Source organism: Carica papaya, chromosome 2 (genome assembly GCF_054855325.1).
Source record: "Carica papaya isolate Zhongbai chromosome 2, ASM5485532v1, whole genome shotgun sequence".
In the NCBI taxonomy this organism is placed as follows: Eukaryota; Viridiplantae; Streptophyta; class Magnoliopsida; order Brassicales; family Caricaceae; genus Carica; species Carica papaya.
In genome coordinates, this window is record NC_142310.1 from 14,767,688 (window position 1) to 14,786,225 (window position 18,538).

Below are 18,538 nucleotides of genomic sequence, written 5' to 3' on the forward strand. Positions count from 1 at the left end.
TGGGAGTCCATATTAGCCAGTAGATAAAAAGTCGTAACAGGCTTCGCGCAAAATACGGTAAAAGACTTAATAACAATTATTGTCTGATTTGTTTGATTTCTCGCTTGATGAATTATCTTTATGTTATTTGATGATCTTGATATTAAATATTTTTCTTACATAAATGGATCGTTAAAAAATGGTAACCAGTAAAAGGTATTTTTTTAAACGCTTTTAATTTTAGAAAATTTCTTAGTTATGTCAATTTAATATTGTATGCCTTATTTAGTTTCATAAAACTCACCCCTTTCTATGCTGGGCCCTCCCAGGACATCGATGAAGATGTTTGCAATGAATTGTCCGTCGAGTTACCCCTTGAAGCCTGCTTGGATCCTGTGGATCCTTGATCATTGACGAGTGCATGCTTTATTCCGCACTCTGATGAGTATAGTTACATAGTGAAAGAAGTGACCCTCTTTTGTATCTTTTTATATTTTGTATTTTGTTGCCACTTCTACCCTCAGTTGTATGTGTAATTGGAAACTCATATTTTGTAAGAAATTTTGACATTGAAAATTTTCACTACATATATTCTATTTAAGTGCACTCATATTCTGTATTGATATCTGATACCCTTATTCTATATAATTAGTATTAGGGATGTCACACTGAACTTGTTCAGTTCCTTGGCGAGGGAGCAATCTTTGACATTCAAACAATTTACAAAATTTACGTGATACAATCTAATGGGATTAAATTAACATTCAAATAATTTATAAATTTACGTGGCACAAATGAGTGTGTGAAACCAAGATTAATTAAAACTTTAAGAAGATTTTTGGAGATAGAAAGCATACCTTAGATGATGGATGTAGAAGCCTCAACATCCTTCTTTGTCATTACATATACCCTTCCATGTACTATGGGCTTGTTTGTTCATTGGCAAAGGGGTAGTCTTTGATCAAATGTTGTGTGCTTCTACATTTGAAATAACTCTTGGTGATACAGTAGCAAGCCCTGTTGCCTTGATTTCTTCCACGATGGGGGCAAAGTTGAATTATACCTGGTTCTGGATATCTTGGGGGCGCACTAGGTATTGTTCTCGATCTTTTGTCTTGTTCTCGATCTCTTGTCCTGTTCTTTTAGTTCTTATTGCTTCCTCTTATTCAATCTAAATACCCTAGAATTTCCAGCTTGCTGGGGTGCTGCTTCTATCATCTTCTCTATAAACTAGGCCTTTTGAAGAATTTCTTGATATCTAGACAGCTCTAGTATTGCCACCGTTTCTTGAATATCTTCCTGGAGTCCTCTCTGGAACTTTCGGGCCTTTCTACCTTCATTCACCACAATGTCGGGCGCGAAATGGACCAATTCAGTAAATCTCTTGGCATAATCTACCACGTCCATGCTACCCTACTTTAACTCCAGAAACGTGATCTCCTTGTGGTCCCGAACAAATTCAGGGAAGTACTCTTTATAAAATGCTTCAAAGAATTTGTCCCAGGTGATGGGTGTGGCTAAAGACTCCCTCTTTAACCTCCACCAATGCTCCGCCTCTCCTTCAAGCATAAATGTGGCTAGTTGCACCTTTTGTTCGAAGGTGGAGCTGATGACTTCAAAGATCTTCTCAATCTACATTATCCATTGCCTTACTACCACTGGATGGGCTCCTCCCATGAAAATTGGTGGGTTAAGTCTTTTAAATCTCTCTACATTGTTGGTGTTGATTATAGTTTGGCCTTAATCATTGTTGTTATTGTTAATATTGTTGTTGTTCTTGTTATTATTATTGTTGCTATTGTTATTGTTGTTGTTGTTGTTACTGTTGTTGTTGTTATTATTGTTGTTGTTGTTGTTAGCCACCGACTGGCTTACCATAGAAGCCAAACACTATACGGCTCTGAAAAGTTTGTCAAAGTTGTTTTGACTAAGACCATCAAGAGCTGGAGGTTTCCCTGGTCTCATTGTAGTTTCCTATATCCACAAAATTTCAAGTTTAGGAAAGAATTTCAAAACATTCTATCTAGTACAAGTCTTTTTGTAGCCTAAAGCCTCATGTAAAGAGATGTTCTAGAACCTTCTGCTCTTATTCCAATTGTTGTCGCACCCCTCCTTATGCAAGGGCATGACTGAAGCACAATATCCTTAATAATAATTACATCAGTTATAGTATTTAATGTGTGCAACATTTTTTATTTACATTGTGTGGTTAAATCATCCCTTTACAGACACAAAATATCATGATGCTCTAAGTGTTCAAATATTTACATCACTTAAGAGTATCAAAATAACCTTGACATTCTTTCCTTCAAAAGCCTAGGTTCCAAAAGAGTTTTCTTGTCCTACCCCTCACCGTTCTTGATCTAAAGTGGATGTGAATTTGAGCGAGTTACATTTCTCAGTAAGTAGCAAGCAGTAATATAACAATAATAAAAAAATTGGAGTATGAAAATAAACATAATATATACATATCTATACTTTATTCAACAATTTAAAACACTTGTAGTAAATACGAATTTACAAAGCTTAAAATTTTCAAACACTAATGCATTTTTCTAAAATCAATTCACTATCAAAATTGGCCATAATTTATCACATCTTATTTTGCTAGAGCCATGATTTATCACATCTTATTTTGTTATATCACCCCTTATTGCATTTTATCGTACCACATTTTAATTCATCAGACGATGCCCTTTTACACCATTATCAGGGAGGGCACTATGGGTCCTCAACTACACTATGAATAGGCACACTTAACCAATACTTCACCAAGAGTGGCCACTTTCCCTCCATAAAGATGGGCAGGCACACTTATTTTCCTAATCATAATATAGAGGGTATCGAGCCAAATTTTGGCCACACACTTTAACAAACCCCTCCATGATAAGTGGCAAAAACAAATTTCACTTTTCAAAGTTTTGACTTATCACTTCTAAAAGTTTTATGTCATTTCTCGTTTGTGTATTTTAATTTAAAAACCAATGCAACTTCTCCTAGTATGCTAAATTTGTTCTAATAAAACTCAATGAAAGCATTTTGCCATAAAAATCGAAATTACAAAAACATCAAAACCATTTGATCATTAAGTTTGCATCACTTCAAAAGGCATCATCAAATTATTCACTGTTCTTTTCATATAAGTAACCGATTCAACCCTTTTCTTTTGGCCTATGAAACCATCAAATTCACTAAGATTTTTAAATGGTAAATGCCCTAAAAACATAATAAAATTATGAGGGTTGTTGGCTGGAAAATGTCACCAAAATCAAAACCAATTCATCACACAAAACAGTCACCTTTTCATCGCCAAAACAACCACATTTCATCATCGAAAATAGCCACCTTTTCATCACCAAAACAAAATGAATACTTACAAAATTATGGGAACAAGATGCCCAAAAAACAGAAGCAAAAACATGGAAATGAAGGGCTAAAAAGTATCACCAAAACAGAATCCTAACTTCCAAAATACTTACAAAATCATTGAAATATTTGCACATTAAATGACCACAAATTACTTACTTCTATCCCAAGCTTTAACACTCAAAAATTAGCAACTAAAATCTGAAGAATTCTGCCCTCAAAGTTCCATAAATTTTTCCCTCTTGGCTTGGCCAGCCCTGCTCTCGGGTTTGGTTAGATTTCACCTAGCTTAAGACGGCTTTTGGTCAATTTCTTTCTCCTAAAATCATCACGATTCCTTGCCTATTATGCTATGAAATCCTACTTCCGAAATCATAAACAAATTCAGCTCATTTACCTCAAGAAAAGTTCAAGACTCAATTCTGCTTGTTCTTGGCTTCCAAGCAGAGCCTCTCGGTTTGGTTGGTTTTTCTCTCAGTTTGCGATAGCTTTTGGCCTGCTTCTTTCTCCTAAAATCATCACAAGTTCTTACCTTATGTTATGAAATTCTACTTTCAACCTCAAAAACAAATTCGTACTATTTACCTAAAGAAAAGTTCTACAGCTCAGCCTGCTTGCTTTCAGTTTCTCAGCAGAAACCTCTTGGGTTTCTGGCTTTCTCTTCCTTCCTTCGGCTTTTCTTTCTTTCCTAATTTCCTCACTTCTTCACTCAGCTTTTTCTTTTTTTTTTCTCTTAAAATTTTCTCTCCTTTCCTCAGCTTTTTCTTCTTTCTTCTCCAGACTCTCGGCCTCTATTTCCTGTGTCTCACTCTCTCTCGGTCTCACTCTCTGTTTTCTCTCCTCTCCTCTGCTCCTTTCGAGTTTTCTTCTTCTTCAGTTCCAACTCCCCCTATTTATAGTGGAGGAGGAGCTATGAGGGCTGGACAACTCAGCATTCATCCCCAGCCATTGGATTACATGCATTCCATCCTGGCCCTTCACTTGTTGGCTGACCAGGCATGGCTCCCTTTCCCTTCATCTCTCTTGTGGCCGACCAAGAAGGTCCTTTTCCTCTTTCTCTTCCTCTAGTGGCCGACTAAGGTTGGTCTCTCTCCCTCTCTTGGTTGATCATATGTCCACCTTACATCTATTTTCCCCTCCTTCCATTTTCTCTCATCTCAACTGTCTACTCATCCTCTTCATTCCTTTATGGCCACCGAACTGGCCTTCTTCCTCTTTTTGATTTAGACCTCGCAAGCTTGTGTCCCGTTCTCAGTCCACTTCAAGGTGGCTACCAAGCTGTGATGTGTACCAATTTCCATGCAAAGGTGGACACCTAGCCTCCAAGGTGTCCTAAACTTTCCTAGGTTAAAGCCACCTTTAGATTCTATTATCTCCTATTTCAGGCTGCCTTTTTACCCAACTATAGTATTCATGATCCATCATGGCTCAGAAACTTATTCATTCCATGAAACAGAAACAAGGAAAAAAAGCATGGTATGCGATTAAATGTGATATGAGCAGGCATATGATAGGATTGAATTGTGTTTTCTCACTCAGGCTATACAATGTATAGGATTTCCTCAAACAAGTCATCCAAGTCCTATCCCCAGTTTCCTATTAATTGATCATTTATGGGGTGGGTACCTATCCAAGGAGATCTACCATAGCTTGAGGCAGGGGAACTCTCTCTCTGCCTACCTCTTTATGTTGTGTACAGATGCACTTTTTAGGTTACTTGGTGCTGCTGAGCACCATTCTTACGTTAGAGGACTTTAAATCAACTCGACAATTTCTTAAGGGTCTATCTCAGATGACCGGGCTCCTAATACACAGTAGATATCTACGACTGCCGCTACTTAATAGGAAATTGACTCAACCATTTACCTTCTTCATAGAGAAACTTAAATATAAGTTAAAGACCTAGAAAAGATCCACCCCATACTATGTTGATCGTACCATTTTAGTTCAAGCAGTTTTACTCGCCCAACCGACCTATATCATGTCAATTTTACATCTACCAAAACTTAACATTCACAAACTCACTCAAACATTTAGGAAATTTTGGTGCAGTATTTCAGATTATACTCAACATGAGTTTTATCCTATAAAGTTGTTAATCATTACCCAAGCCAAGAAAAAAGGGGGTTTAGGATTTAAAGATCTATCTTCGTAAAACATTTCTCTTAGACTCTCCTTCAAAAACCCTACCCAGCTTTAAACAAACTTTTTATATGTACAGTATCTACACACTTCTTCTTTTCTTGATTCTTCCTTAAAAGCTAAAGACTCTATTATGGAAAGGTATCCTAGCCTAGAGAGTGGAGTGGTCCTCAAGCTTGGTGCTTATAAAATTATAGGTTGGGGGGTTCACTCCCCCTCCCTCAGAATCTTTCACTCACTAGGGCTAGTTATTTTATTAATCCACATTAACATACATGGAATACCCAACTTCTAGCTACTCGGCTTCCTGTGTCTTATGCTGAGAGTATATCGTAAATCCTTTTACCCCCTGATCGTAATGCCCCGGACAAATGGCACTGGAAGTATTCAGCCTCTGAAGAGCACACCGCCAAGTCAATTCATATCAGCTGGCTAAGTCCAGTCTCCATTTTAAGAATAATGACTTTACCGACTGGAAATTGTTATGGAAGAGCAAACATTCTACTAAGACACAAAATCCTCCGATGGAGGATACTTCACAACACACTCCCAGGTTCGCCTCATACTAATAATATTTCTCTTGTTTCCCTAAGCAGGTTATGTGGTTTGGCGAACATCAAACTTGAATGTTTCCCTTGAATGTTTGCTAACCATATTGAATGTTTTTTTCCGAGTATTGCCTTTGCAGACGTTATAGACCAGTATCAACATGTTTTCTGTATAGTCCTCCAAGCGAACGACCATCTAAATGCCTCCATCTTTTGCAATGCCTCATGAAGCGCTCGAGTTCCTCATCAAGTGTCTACAGCAGCCTGGGTTTCGTCGCATGTGTATGGAGACCCTAAACAGAACGACATCGTTTTGGCACTATAATGGTCATCCTGTAATGGGTTGAATAACCCTAAACGACACCGTTTAATTTTGGTTTGGGTGCAGAAGTCTTTCAGTCATTTAGCTCAATCTCTTTTTGGCTGCTGGGCCATTCCATTAGATATTTTAGGCTGTATTAGTTTGTAAACTTTTAGTCTTTTATAATATATTTCACTTTTATTTTTTTTAAAAAAAATATCTCGACCAAAGAATAGATAATTTTTAAAAAATTAATCGAATAAACATATTTCCAAAAACTTTTTGATGATACATGTGACAATTTTCTTGTTTTTTTCTTCTTTTAGAATATATCCAACTTTCATTTATCGAGAAGATGAAATGATTTTCTTCTTTCTAATTATTAGTTACCAATTTTCAATTACTAATGTTAAGTTGGTTATAGTAATTTGTATTCGATCATTGACTTTTATATTTGCAACTTATGAAAAAATGATGAAGAACCTCAAGGTTGATCCTCGTATAAGGCTCAACAATTCAGACCCTGTAAATCACTCGTTATTGCATCCTCCACTAATTAATTTAGCTTGTTTTGCTTTCCATGAAATGATATATCTTTTTTCATGAATAATTTTTTTAAGAAAGATATTGAATTGGAGTAAACTTCTCAAAATGCTTTCAAACACTATCAACACAACTACAAATGTCAATCAGTTCCTAAAGTCCAGTGTTCAAATTCAGGATTCATCCAAAGGATAGAAGCCCTTCTCGTGCACTATCGTTTATTTCCTCTATGGGATATACAATAGATAGTGTCAAAAAAACTGATGTCAATTATGAACCATTCTCAGTGCATCATGTCGTTTCATATTTCACTAGTGGATATCCATGATATTACTATCCAGGTTTGCTATGATAAATCATGCACATTAATTTTTTTTATAGACTTGTTATATGGTATGCTATGACAAATCCAGGATATAATCTTTACATTCGTACTGATATCATCTATACTTCTCACATCTTATACTAGTATGTTGACAGGTTATAGTGGTACTTTTAGAAACTTAAATGATCAATGATGTTATGTGCTGGGGATGGCTTGGAATGTCAATATCCTGTACGTTTCTTGCTCAATCAGATGCCTAGCTAATACATGTCTCTATAATGTCCTTTAATTATTTGTCATACGCTACATTTGAAGTTTTCTTTCTTTCTTGCTTTTTTTACATCCTAGTGCATCCTTTTTTTTTTGTGCATACTAGAGCTTGTTTTTGGTATTATTCTATTGTTCTTCTCGTAAAATAATTGTTTTCTCTTGTTTTATTTCATGTTAGGATTTAGGCTAACCTATAGTTCTTATAGTTCTTGCTTATCTCTAAATACCATGAATATTATGGCAGTATATTAGTCAACAACCAAATTCACCAAACCTAGTTTTTTTTTCTCCTGGATATGTTTCAAATGTTTTTCCTTAAAGGGAGCTAATAACATCTCAAATGTTAATTAAGATATAAGGGTGCTATATATAGAAACAGATTACGAGTACATAGTAGTTAATTGTATGTAGCAGAGTAATTTATTATAAATCCCTTACAAAATATATGAGTTCCAATTACATATATAATTGAGACCTACCGCATGGACAGCACACAAGCCTACTGCACGAACAATGCGTAGGCCCATACGCGCAGGGCACACGGAGCTGGCTCGTCTGCGGGCAATGAGAAGTGTGCAGATTGCACCTGTCTATTTGCGATGGGATGTGCACGCAGACTGGACCTCGAGCCTCATGCAGATGGAACATTCGCACAGTGCGCACGTCTAGTTCTGGTCATGCGCACGCGCAACGCAGTATCCGCGTGTGCGGAACCTTCCCGCGAGATTTTCCATATTTTCTCTATTTTTCTTGAAAATTATTTTTCAATAACAACAAAATATAATTTTCTATGACGAAATAAAATAATAATTTTAAGAATTATTTAATTAAATAAAAATATGAAATACGATATTTATTTGAAAATTAAAATTATAAAATATTTAAGGAGTTTAAGCGGCCTTAGTATTTGAATAAATAAAAGTTTGTATTATAAATTAAGCACAAAAATTTTCGAGGTGTTACAAAATACCATTACCTTACATATGGGATCCATCTCTTTTTGTTGGCAATGGAGCGTATGCAAATGGCTACAATAGAATTGTAGAGTTTTCAAGCTTTAAACCTAATATATTTTTCACATAGTTGTATTTTTACCCATTCTACTAAGAATTTTCTGCAATTTGACTTCAGTAATTAATTACTAACAAAGAATTATTTACCTTCCATAGATGTCTTGTCAGGTCATGGTATACACAATCAATTAAAATCTTCAAGCAATGTAATTTTACTCTTTGTACTTCGATTTTTCGTCTCTCTTTGATGGGAAATTTTGACAATATATCAAAATGAATTGCAGGCCTTACATCATGGCTCAACGATGCACCAAGTAAAACGTAATCTCCATTCATAAAGATTCAATTCCATAATCAAGGCAATAGTGGAGTCTTATGTTCAAACAATATAAAGGCAAAAACTAGGGGATGGGGTGGAATTGAAAAGTTGACTGCAAGAAGTAAAGGCAAAACTTTTAGTGATTGTTGCTCACTTAATGAAGAGAATGATGGTAGTAGGACATCTAATGGCAAGGTAACTTAATGATTGGTTGATGTGGGAGGGTATAGAGAGAATCAAATCAACTCCTATAACCCACTCAATGTTATACAATACCAAAACTTTAACCGCTTATATAAACCTTTCATTTTAATTGAATCTATAATTTTAAAAGGAATGCAAAAATAAAATTTAGAAAAAATAAAAGAAAGAAAGAAAAAAAAGTTACGGACTTACCGATAAGTTGATTCTCGCTCCTTGGTTCAATAAAATTTTTGAAGACTCATACTACTCGAAGAACTTAAAGAAATTAAATTAGCAAAAATGCTAATAGAAAGAAAATCTAAATTTTCAAGAATTCAATCAAATTGATTGGAATTAGTGTATTTACAACTTATGAGTAAAAACATTTTTATAGTCTTTTTTGGGACAATTTACATGAGTACAAACTCTTGCATAAAATAATAAAATAATATCTTATATAAAATTCTATCTACTTCTAAAATAATTACATAATAAAATATTTATTCTATTCCATCTAAATAAAAATAAATTAATTAAATAATCCTGCGAATATAATTTATAATAAAATAATAATAAAAATAAGATAAAACTTATCAAATGTGATTTTCATTTAAAACACATAGAAAATTTAATTTAATCACGTAAGATTTTAATTTAAAACATGAGCAATTAAAAAGTGAGTCTCAAAATCTTTTAAAAAATAAAATTAAAAAAATAAAAATTTAAAATATTAGTTAATTAAAAGGTGGAGATTGGGCCGATCGGTTTGCACAAACCGCGGGTCGCGCGCTGGGCTGACTGGCTTGGTTCCGAGCCTGTCCACATGGGGTGCACGCGTTCGGCCTCTTGGGCCTGCACACACGCAACTGATTCCACGTGTGGGGCCCACGGGTCTCTTGGGCTGCGCAGGTGGGGCTGCTGCCCGGCCTGAACCCATATGCGTGCGGCCTTGTAGCACATATGTGCATGGTGTGCGCATGTGGGCCATCTTCCTAGGGCGTAGGCTACCCATGGGTGCGGTATCCTTGGGCCGTGGCCTATCTTGGCCATCAGGCCTTGAGGCCTTCTCAAGTTAGGGCCAAAGCTTGGGTTTCCTTTCTATTCTTCAAACCCATTAATTTGACTTAGGTCTTAAGCCTTTTGGTTTTGACAAACTTGATCCATCTCTTAGAATTATCCAAATTATGAAAGTAGTCAAAAATAAAATTACTTTTCTTTTTTGAAGGTTCCCCTTTGAGTAAGTAAAACTTACTTTCCTGTTTGAGTGGAGATTTGCTGAATTTCTCATTGATGTAGGTTGGTATCTTTGACACTAAATTTGAGCTATCCAATACCACATCACTGGTGGTAATGGTGCTGCAAATTTGGTTACAGATAGGAATGGAAAAGGTAACAACATAATTTCTGTAGTAAGGAGGGGTCACTTTATCCTTGTTGACTTTCTTACCAAATATGTTTCTTTGTTATCAAATCTTCCAGTGAAGATGACATTCCTAAGAGCATCAAGTACAATGTTTGGGCTAACACTCCTAATGGAAATAAGAGGTTGGATAATGCATACCAAAGATGCTGAGGGAAGGATGGCAGAAACAGGAAGCAAGTGCCATGTTTTCTTCTTTTCAGTACATATTTTATCAGTTTCCAATTTACCTATATGATTGGGCCAGCACTTCTAAGACCTTGATTTAGGCCATTATTGACTTTCTATTTTGTTTTTTCCATTTTAAAAACACTTTATAACAAAGGATAAATGAAAATTGTTTTTTAAAAAACCAAAACTATATATTTGATAAACTTAAACACAAAAGTTACAATTATAAATTTTTTAAAAAATTTACACTTAAAATATCAAAAATAATTTTCAAAAATTTCTACTTTTTTAAAGTGGTAATATTTTTTACAGTTATTTTTTATAAATATTAAATTATTTTTGACTAAAGTTGCTTTTAATGAAAAATTATTTGAACAATATTTTTAAATTTACAGTATACACATTCATTTTTTGTTTTTTTTCTTTGTTGATTTTTGTGTGATTTAGGTGAACATAAGTGGTTAGTTATATTATACAGGGTAGGTGAGATAGTTGGCTAAGTTGATTTTGGTAAGAAAATGGATTTCTGGCAACAAGATAAGTGGAATGGAATGGATATTTCCCAACACATTATTAAAGATATTCTGAATAATGCTATGATATATAATGCTTGAATATAATGATAACAAGTCTGTAGCTAATAACAGAGATACACAGGAGGTTGTTTGGGTAATCAAAGCAGAACACCTGATTTTCCTTTTTACTTACTTTCTGAATTTATTCTTTTCCTACATGGTTTATAATTAAGTATTTGATGATTTCTAAGGAATTGAAATGCCAAACAATTTTCAGGACTGTGTTGAAAACATCAATATTGGACGACTTTGATTTTTATGAAGGCCGGGAGATAGTGATGCTGGAGATGAAGATGATGCCTTCTATTCCCTCATTCCCCTCAGACAAAGGTCTGAAATTCTAACTCCCATCTCTTTTGTTTTTTTGTATTTTCATTGAATTGATGGGTGACTAATTTTGAGATGGTTCTACAGTTTATTTACCGGGTATGGTTGTCTTTCTTTCATTTTTTATTTTTAATTTTGAGACGCTGAGATGGTTGCTTTAATGTGTTGTTTTGCTGCTTGTTTATTTGGCAGCAGAAAATGGATGACTCTAACAATTGGTTCTCAAGCAGTCGGATCTACTTCCTCAAAGTAGGAACAAGTGAATAGCATATGGAGAAACAGTTTGGTTGTTTGGATTGGTAAAATCACTGCTAACATGCACAGATACCACCTGATTGGCTACGAAGATTAGGGAGTCAGTTCCCGAGAAATGGAAGCAGCCTACCCTAGGGACAACTACTGTCATGTTATAAGATTCTTCTTTGTATGAGATGAGAAAAGAATTATTTGACTCTTTAGAGAGAATTTTCATATTTGTGTTTGAATGCTACAGAAATGAAAAGCTATTTGAGCCAATCATTTTTTGTCATATATCATTAACTGTTTGGTGCTTGAAAATAAAACTTTGGTTCTTCGTTCCGTCTTAGACTTTTCTTGATTGTATGTTCAAACTTCTGCGGTATGATTTCAAAACAGAAGCTATGTAAACCATAACTTCTTTCAAAATAGAACAAAAAACAAAATCTTATTTCCTTTAAGTAGGAAAGGCTCGAACATAGTAAGAGATGCATAGATCCTCAGATTCAATTTCACTATACATTTATCTTCCAGATACTTGCAAGTGCAAAATGTAAGCAAGACATCAATCTGTTCTTGCTCCATGGTTACTGACATGTAAATTACCATTCTGTTTCATGATTATGATCTCCATAGCAATCAAGAAAAGACAACCTTCAAAGAGCAAGATTTATGTTCCTTCTTTTGAGTTATCTTCAAGCTCCGAGTTTGAGCAATCACGTAAGGAAAAACGTTACAATATAACATAACAAAATCTAAGTCTATTTCATATACATGGTCTTTCTAGAAGGCAGTAGAAAAGAAAGGCCTAACAAGAAATAATATGCTTCTGTTCTCACTAAGGATATTATTGTTGACCAGGGTTCTGTCCAAGTCCTCCTCGCCCAATTCGTCCCCCACGCAGTACGCGACCACGTACTGGGGTTGCTCTTACACGTCCTCTACTCGTTGTACTAAGGGCTCGAGCTCCTGCTTGTCGTATGGCAGACCTCTCTCTAGCTCGTTCCGATAGGTTTACCATAGTTGAGGTGTTGCTTGCAGGTGATACCTGTTTTACCTCTTCAGAGGATTCTGCAGTTACACTTGGACCCGCATGTTTTGAGACCTCAGGTTCAATAGTGGCACCGGCAACAGATGAAGTTGTCTCAACAGCAACCAAGGCAGCTTCAGGCAACTGAATATTTTCCACTGAAGTCTGTCCGTTACCATTATTTGACTTATCAAAGCCTTCAGCAATAACTTTTTCTGCACTGTCACCATCATTTTTCTCCTTATTTTGAACCTCCGTAGTGTCACCTTCTGCCGCTGCAGCAACTAGATTACTTTCATCACCCCTAGGAGGTGAAGCAACAGGGGTCCCAACGGGCTCAGACTGACCTTCCCCAGTTGCTGGACTCCCAGTTGTGTTAGACGGTATACCAACTTCAAGATCTGCTTCTACATCTGGGACCAGCTCTCCTTCTTCCCTGTCACACTCCACCTCCTGTTCTTTTGACCCTTCATCAAACAACACCTCTATTTCAGTTGGCTTATCTAAACCTTCCTCCAATATATCATTCTTATTTTCCTGCAAGTCCACTTCATTCATTCCATCCACATCCTGAGATTCCTTTGGTTCTTCAAACTCCTCCTTCTCAGCATCAACTGCATCATCATTGGAACCTTGAGATAGATCACCAGTAGCATCTAAAGTTTCATCTACTGCAGGTTGAGTTACCATGCTTTCCCCTAGAACAGCAGATGGTCCTTCAGCAACCCCTGGTTGGAAATCTGAGCCCTTGGACTTCTTTAGTACAGGTGGAGCAACTTCAGAAGCAATCTCCCCTTGAATCAATGATTCCTGGCTCAACTCAGAGCCCTTGGACTTCTTCAGTACAGGTGGAGCAACTTCAGAAGCAATCTCCCCTAGATTCAATGATTCCTGGCTCAACTCAGAAGCAGGTGGAGCCAGACGTTTGCGAAGGGGTGACTTTCCTGGTAAGACAGCATTTCCCTGACTTTCAAAATCATGTGATATAGCATGCTTTCCTTCATTGTTAGTTCCATCCGCCTCTGACATTTCTACATCAAGCTGCGGTTCTTCATGTTGGACAAGACGGGGACGCACCAACTTTCTCCCCGTTCTGCGAGTTTCAGCATTTGTTTTGGCCAAAATTAATCTTCTTTCTTTCTCTTCTGCCACTTTAGTTGGCTGACTACCAATCGGAGCTGTTAAAGAGGTTACGAGAGGAGCCTGAGCAGGAATTTCTGTAAGTATAAAATGAAAAGATAGACTGTTGAGACTTGATAAAACAGAACCAGCCAATTGTACTGTGGCAACAAGTGGAAAAGAGAAGATAGAACCAAGTAACCTCTGATCGTAGATACAGAAGTGTCTGCAACAGAAACACAGTCAGAAGGATGAGAACCACTCCCAAGATCAGTGTGAATGGATTGTGCTACTCTCTCGAAAGTTTCAACAGCTGACATGTAGGCAGCAGCACGATCATCCAGAATGGTCCCAGCAAGGATCTGGACAGCTAGAGTACCCTAAAACGATGGTGACTGTGAGAAAACTGACAACTAATACTTTGATGATAGAAGGTGTCAACTTAATGAGATGAATGAGTTTTTTTTTTTAAAAAAATTATATAATATTTGCATCTAGAAAAAAAAATTCGTATATAAGCATTTGTAGTTCAGGAAACTGAAAACAAAATTTAAAAAATGCAGTAAAGAGATCGAATGAGTTTGAAAAGATTAAAATGTTGTTCTCAGTGCTATATTTACTACTCATTTTGTATGCATAAGCATAAAATATAAAAAATAAAACCAAATACAGCTTTCTACAACTTGACATGTTAAACCTTTACCTGAGGGTTTGGAGGACATAATACGAGCAGGAAAGAGTATACAAAAGTAAGAATCGAATTAACCAAGAGTGATGTTGTACAAAAACTTACATAAACATAGTCCTCCAAAACAGTATACAAACAGGAAGGGAAGTATATGAAAGTAATAACAAAGAAAGAATCATATCTTAAGTCTTTCCAAATACAGAAAAGTTGTTACTAAAAATGTCTAACAAACTACTCCACTTTTGAGAGAATTTCCCGGGAGAAATCAACAAACTGAAGGTGCATAATCTCTGTGAACAATTACAGAAGATACTGAGATGAAAAAAAGGTCTTTTCTGTAGGAAAAAAGAAAGCACACAATTGAAAGTGCATACTTTTCCAAGAATAATAACAGAAGATAATGAGAGAGAGAGAGAGAGAACAACGTCAAAGGAGAAACGGATAAGAAAGATAATTCAGTGAAGCAAAAAGAAAGAAAAAAAGGCTAAGATGTATTGCTAGGAAAGAAGGGGAGTACACGAAAGTAACAATAAAGAATGAACCACATGTGAAGTTCTCCAAATACAGAATGTGTTACTAAAAGTATACAGGAACTAGTATCCACCTTTCAAGGTGTATCTTCTCTGTGACAATTGCATAAGAGACTGGGAAAAAAAAGGACAAACAAAACATTCTTTGCAGTAGGGGGAAAACAACAATAGTTGAAGGAGCACAGTTACATTAAGATACTCAGAGAGAGAGAGAGAGAGAGAGAGAGAGAGAGAGAGAACTCTTTGCTGGAGAAAAAGACAAGAAAGATATGCAGAGAAACAAAAAGTAGGGAAAAAGCTAAGGTATTTTTTTTAAAAAAAGGAATCTGACAATCTTGTATTCAGAACAAATATTCTTCTTTTTTTACAACTTAAAAAGTGAATTACCTCTGGAAGACTGCCTTCGGCATGCTTAAGCCTATCTAGCTCGTTAGATAGGGACTGCACTGCAGGCCTATGCTTCTCAATCTCACCTAAAAGACTTGTCTTCTCCTGAAATTCAGGAAATCGACTTAGAACAATTTTATCACTGTTATGTACACTTGCTAATGAACTAATTATTCTGACTTTACCAAGGCCTGACATGGAACACAATTATTAGATTGGAATTAAACAGGCTAATAACCTGGTCAACTTTAGTAAGAGAGTCCATGATTGCCTTCTCAGTCGAGTGCCAAGCTGCTTTCTCTTTGTTATAATCTTCCTCTCTCTTCTTCAGCTCATCCTCCCTCCTCCTCAACTCATCTCTCTGCTTCTCAACAGTTTTCTCCAAAATCTAGCAAAGATAACATAAAGTGCATGTAGTTAATACAGAAAATTGAAATAGGAAAATTCCATTTTTTATGTAATGCAAAAAAGTAAACTAATTTGAAAATTTATAAACCTGTATCCTATGCTCCTTTTCTTCTTTTTCCTTCATGATCTGCTCACCAGCAACATCACCTGTGGATCTTTTACCTATAATGGAGAATTTAAAAGTATAATTAAGCACAGTAGATCCATTGCTCTCTCAAAAAACATAGAAAAAAAATTACCTTGTTTCAAGTCATCCAACTGCCTGGAAAGAATTTGATTTTCTTTGCCCAGTTCCTCCTTTTCCTTGGACAGAAGCTCAAATTTCCTCTGCATAATGGTAATCAGGTGACAAATGGAGATTGAACCAAATAGGTAGTATCATTTTATCTTGAAATGTAAAACATTGGGATAAGAAAAAAAACCACAATAAATTTTTTTAAAATAAATTCTTTGAAAAAGGAAGGATATGTAGAAAACCTTGAAAAGAGCTGTGGCTTTCTTCTGCCTCTCCAAGTCTGACTTCAAACTAGCCTGCATGTAAAATCACATTGAAATGTTTGGATTCATTTTTTTATAATCAAACTTGCTTAAAGCATAATTTGACTTAAAAAGAAGTGATATACAAAGCGTGTTCAAAGCTCGAAGAAGCTTCTACCCCAAAAAAGAAGCTCCTAGGACCAGATTTTTCTTTTCGGGAACTTTTAGCAGGTAGCTTTCACCTATTCAACCATATTTCTGACCAATATCCTCCTCAGGTTAATAATAACTTCCACTCAAATAATTTTTTTAAAAAGGAGCAACAAATTATCTTTTTTTGGTCGTTTAACTAAAACTTCAGCTTAAGTCTCATAATTTATAAAAGAATTCAGTTTTTAGTGGTCCATTTAGCTCAACTAGTTCTTTGGTTTTCATCTGTTGAAAGTGCTCTAAAGATGACTTCTAAAAAATAGCTGTAAAGTAAAAGTAGCTAAGTGATTAGTGATAAATATTTAAGTAATAGAAACTGCACACAATGAAAATATAAGAATTATTATAACTATTCAAATAATTTCAAATAATTCTCTTAATATGTTCTAATAATTTAAATAATCTTAAATTATTTATTGTAGTAGAATTATTATATTTGTTTGTCCAATATAAATATTAATTTCAAATCATCAGTATCTAATTTTAAAATAAAAATCGCTTAAATAATTCATAATGAACATAAGTTTTTAATAGTGTATTACAATAATAATATTATTTCTAAAACACAAAAATAGTGAAATATAAATAAATACACTCATTAAATTATTATTCACTCCTAAAATACAAGTCCTTTATCAAAAGTATCTAGTTTCAACTTTTGATTTCACCTTTATCATAAGGCACAAACAAAGAAAGAATACTTGTGGGTTTTTATGTTTTCTGTGTTCAGTCAGACCATTGTTTTTTGAAAGGGAAAGAAAATGCAGCTCACCCAAATAAGCATTAATCTAAAAGCCAGAAAAAGAACTAATTCAAACACTCTTTGCGCTTATGCACTCTGAGCTTAAAGCCCAGTAGGACCAAAAGCTACATAAGCTTAACGTACCAAAAAAAAGACCAATTCAAACAGCCTCATAAACAAGGATGTAAACAGGCAGATACTGAAGTTGGCAGTGAAACTTTGTTCCTTTTAATAAAGATCTCCAGTACCTGTACTTGTTGTGCATCATTTAACCTACTCTCCTTCTCACTAAGTTCCATTTTGGTATTTGCAACTTCTTGCTCCAACTGTGATATTGTGTCCTGCTTCTTGGAAAGAAGGATCTTGATTTCTTCTATCTGAGCATCCTTCTCTTTCATTTTATCCTGGCAGAAATATTAAATGGTTACATCATAATAAGACAGATGTTTGTGGCATACGAAAAGGGTGGGTAAGTGCAAAACCAAATATCTAGAAGATGCAGATGTAGGTAGCTAACTTTAATAGGCTATCATATCAAGTGATGCTCCAGCATAGTAGCATTCAATTATAACAGTGGCAATCAATCTTAAAATATGAAAGAGACCAAAAATTGTGCAAATGATGGTGGATGGATGAACTTTCCTCCATTAAATTTGTGAAGGCTGATTTTGAAGTATAGCTTTTAGAGAGAGCTGAATGTTAATTTCTCTTTATGAGCTAAATAGAATCTACTTATAGTAAGAAAAGGACCTTCCCGATACCATTTTTCTTATTGTTTCAAGTACAGTTGGGGGATTTAATAAACTTAAATGAAATGTTTTAGCATACTTAAATCCAACTGGTGGACTGGAGGAGGACAGGATAAAAACTGTGGTTCTTATGTTAATTGAGAAGCAGTTAACTTGCTCAAGAAAATGATCTCCAATATTTAACTGGAACAGAATCATGTACACAAATAAACAAGTAAACGATTACTAAAGGGAATAACACCACCAGGTTAGGAAGCCATGCATTAAAGGTCTCCTGCATAGGTGCCAGAAGCTAAAAAAATCCTACTTCAGTCATATCTTTGAACAATTATGAAAAAAAAAATAGCAAAGAGATTAAAACCAAAACACTTCCTTTAAATTTATCAGTTAACCCACCTCCGACAGTCGAAGATCTTCCTTTAGGCGCTCATAGTCCTCCACATCAATGTTCTTCCACCTCTCAAGTAACTACGCCAAAG

General features: G+C 35.4%; 1 protein-coding gene and 1 long non-coding RNA gene across 3 annotated transcripts in view; both read right to left on the reverse strand.

Moving 5' to 3' along the window:
• Positions 1 to 3,302: 3,302 nt before the first annotated feature.
• Positions 3,303 to 4,036, reverse strand: LOC148268794 (uncharacterized). Its single transcript, XR_015817030.1, has 2 exons — positions 3,931 to 4,036; positions 3,303 to 3,854 (listed from the first exon to the last, which is right to left on the reverse strand). It is a non-coding gene; the product is annotated as an uncharacterized LOC148268794 (long non-coding RNA).
• An 8,228-nt stretch (positions 4,037 to 12,264) lies between these two features.
• The window catches only part of NUA (nuclear pore anchor), a 65,611-nt gene continuing 59,337 nt past the window's right edge, over positions 12,265 to 18,538 (reverse strand). For both annotated transcript variants that reach the window (XM_088213388.1, XM_088213387.1), the window contains exons 40-48: positions 18,456 to 18,527; positions 17,559 to 17,714; positions 16,359 to 16,412; positions 16,121 to 16,208; positions 15,970 to 16,043; positions 15,712 to 15,861; positions 15,474 to 15,578; positions 14,071 to 14,248; positions 12,265 to 13,966 (exon numbers count right to left, since the gene is read on the reverse strand). In XM_088213388.1, the coding sequence (XP_088069514.1) occupies positions 12,567 to 13,966; positions 14,071 to 14,248; positions 15,474 to 15,578; positions 15,712 to 15,861; positions 15,970 to 16,043; positions 16,121 to 16,208; positions 16,359 to 16,412; positions 17,559 to 17,714; positions 18,456 to 18,527 (2,277 nt within the window). In that variant the 3' untranslated portion in view covers positions 12,265 to 12,566. The remainder of the gene's footprint in view (positions 13,967 to 14,070; positions 14,249 to 15,473; positions 15,579 to 15,711; positions 15,862 to 15,969; positions 16,044 to 16,120; positions 16,209 to 16,358; positions 16,413 to 17,558; positions 17,715 to 18,455; positions 18,528 to 18,538) is intronic.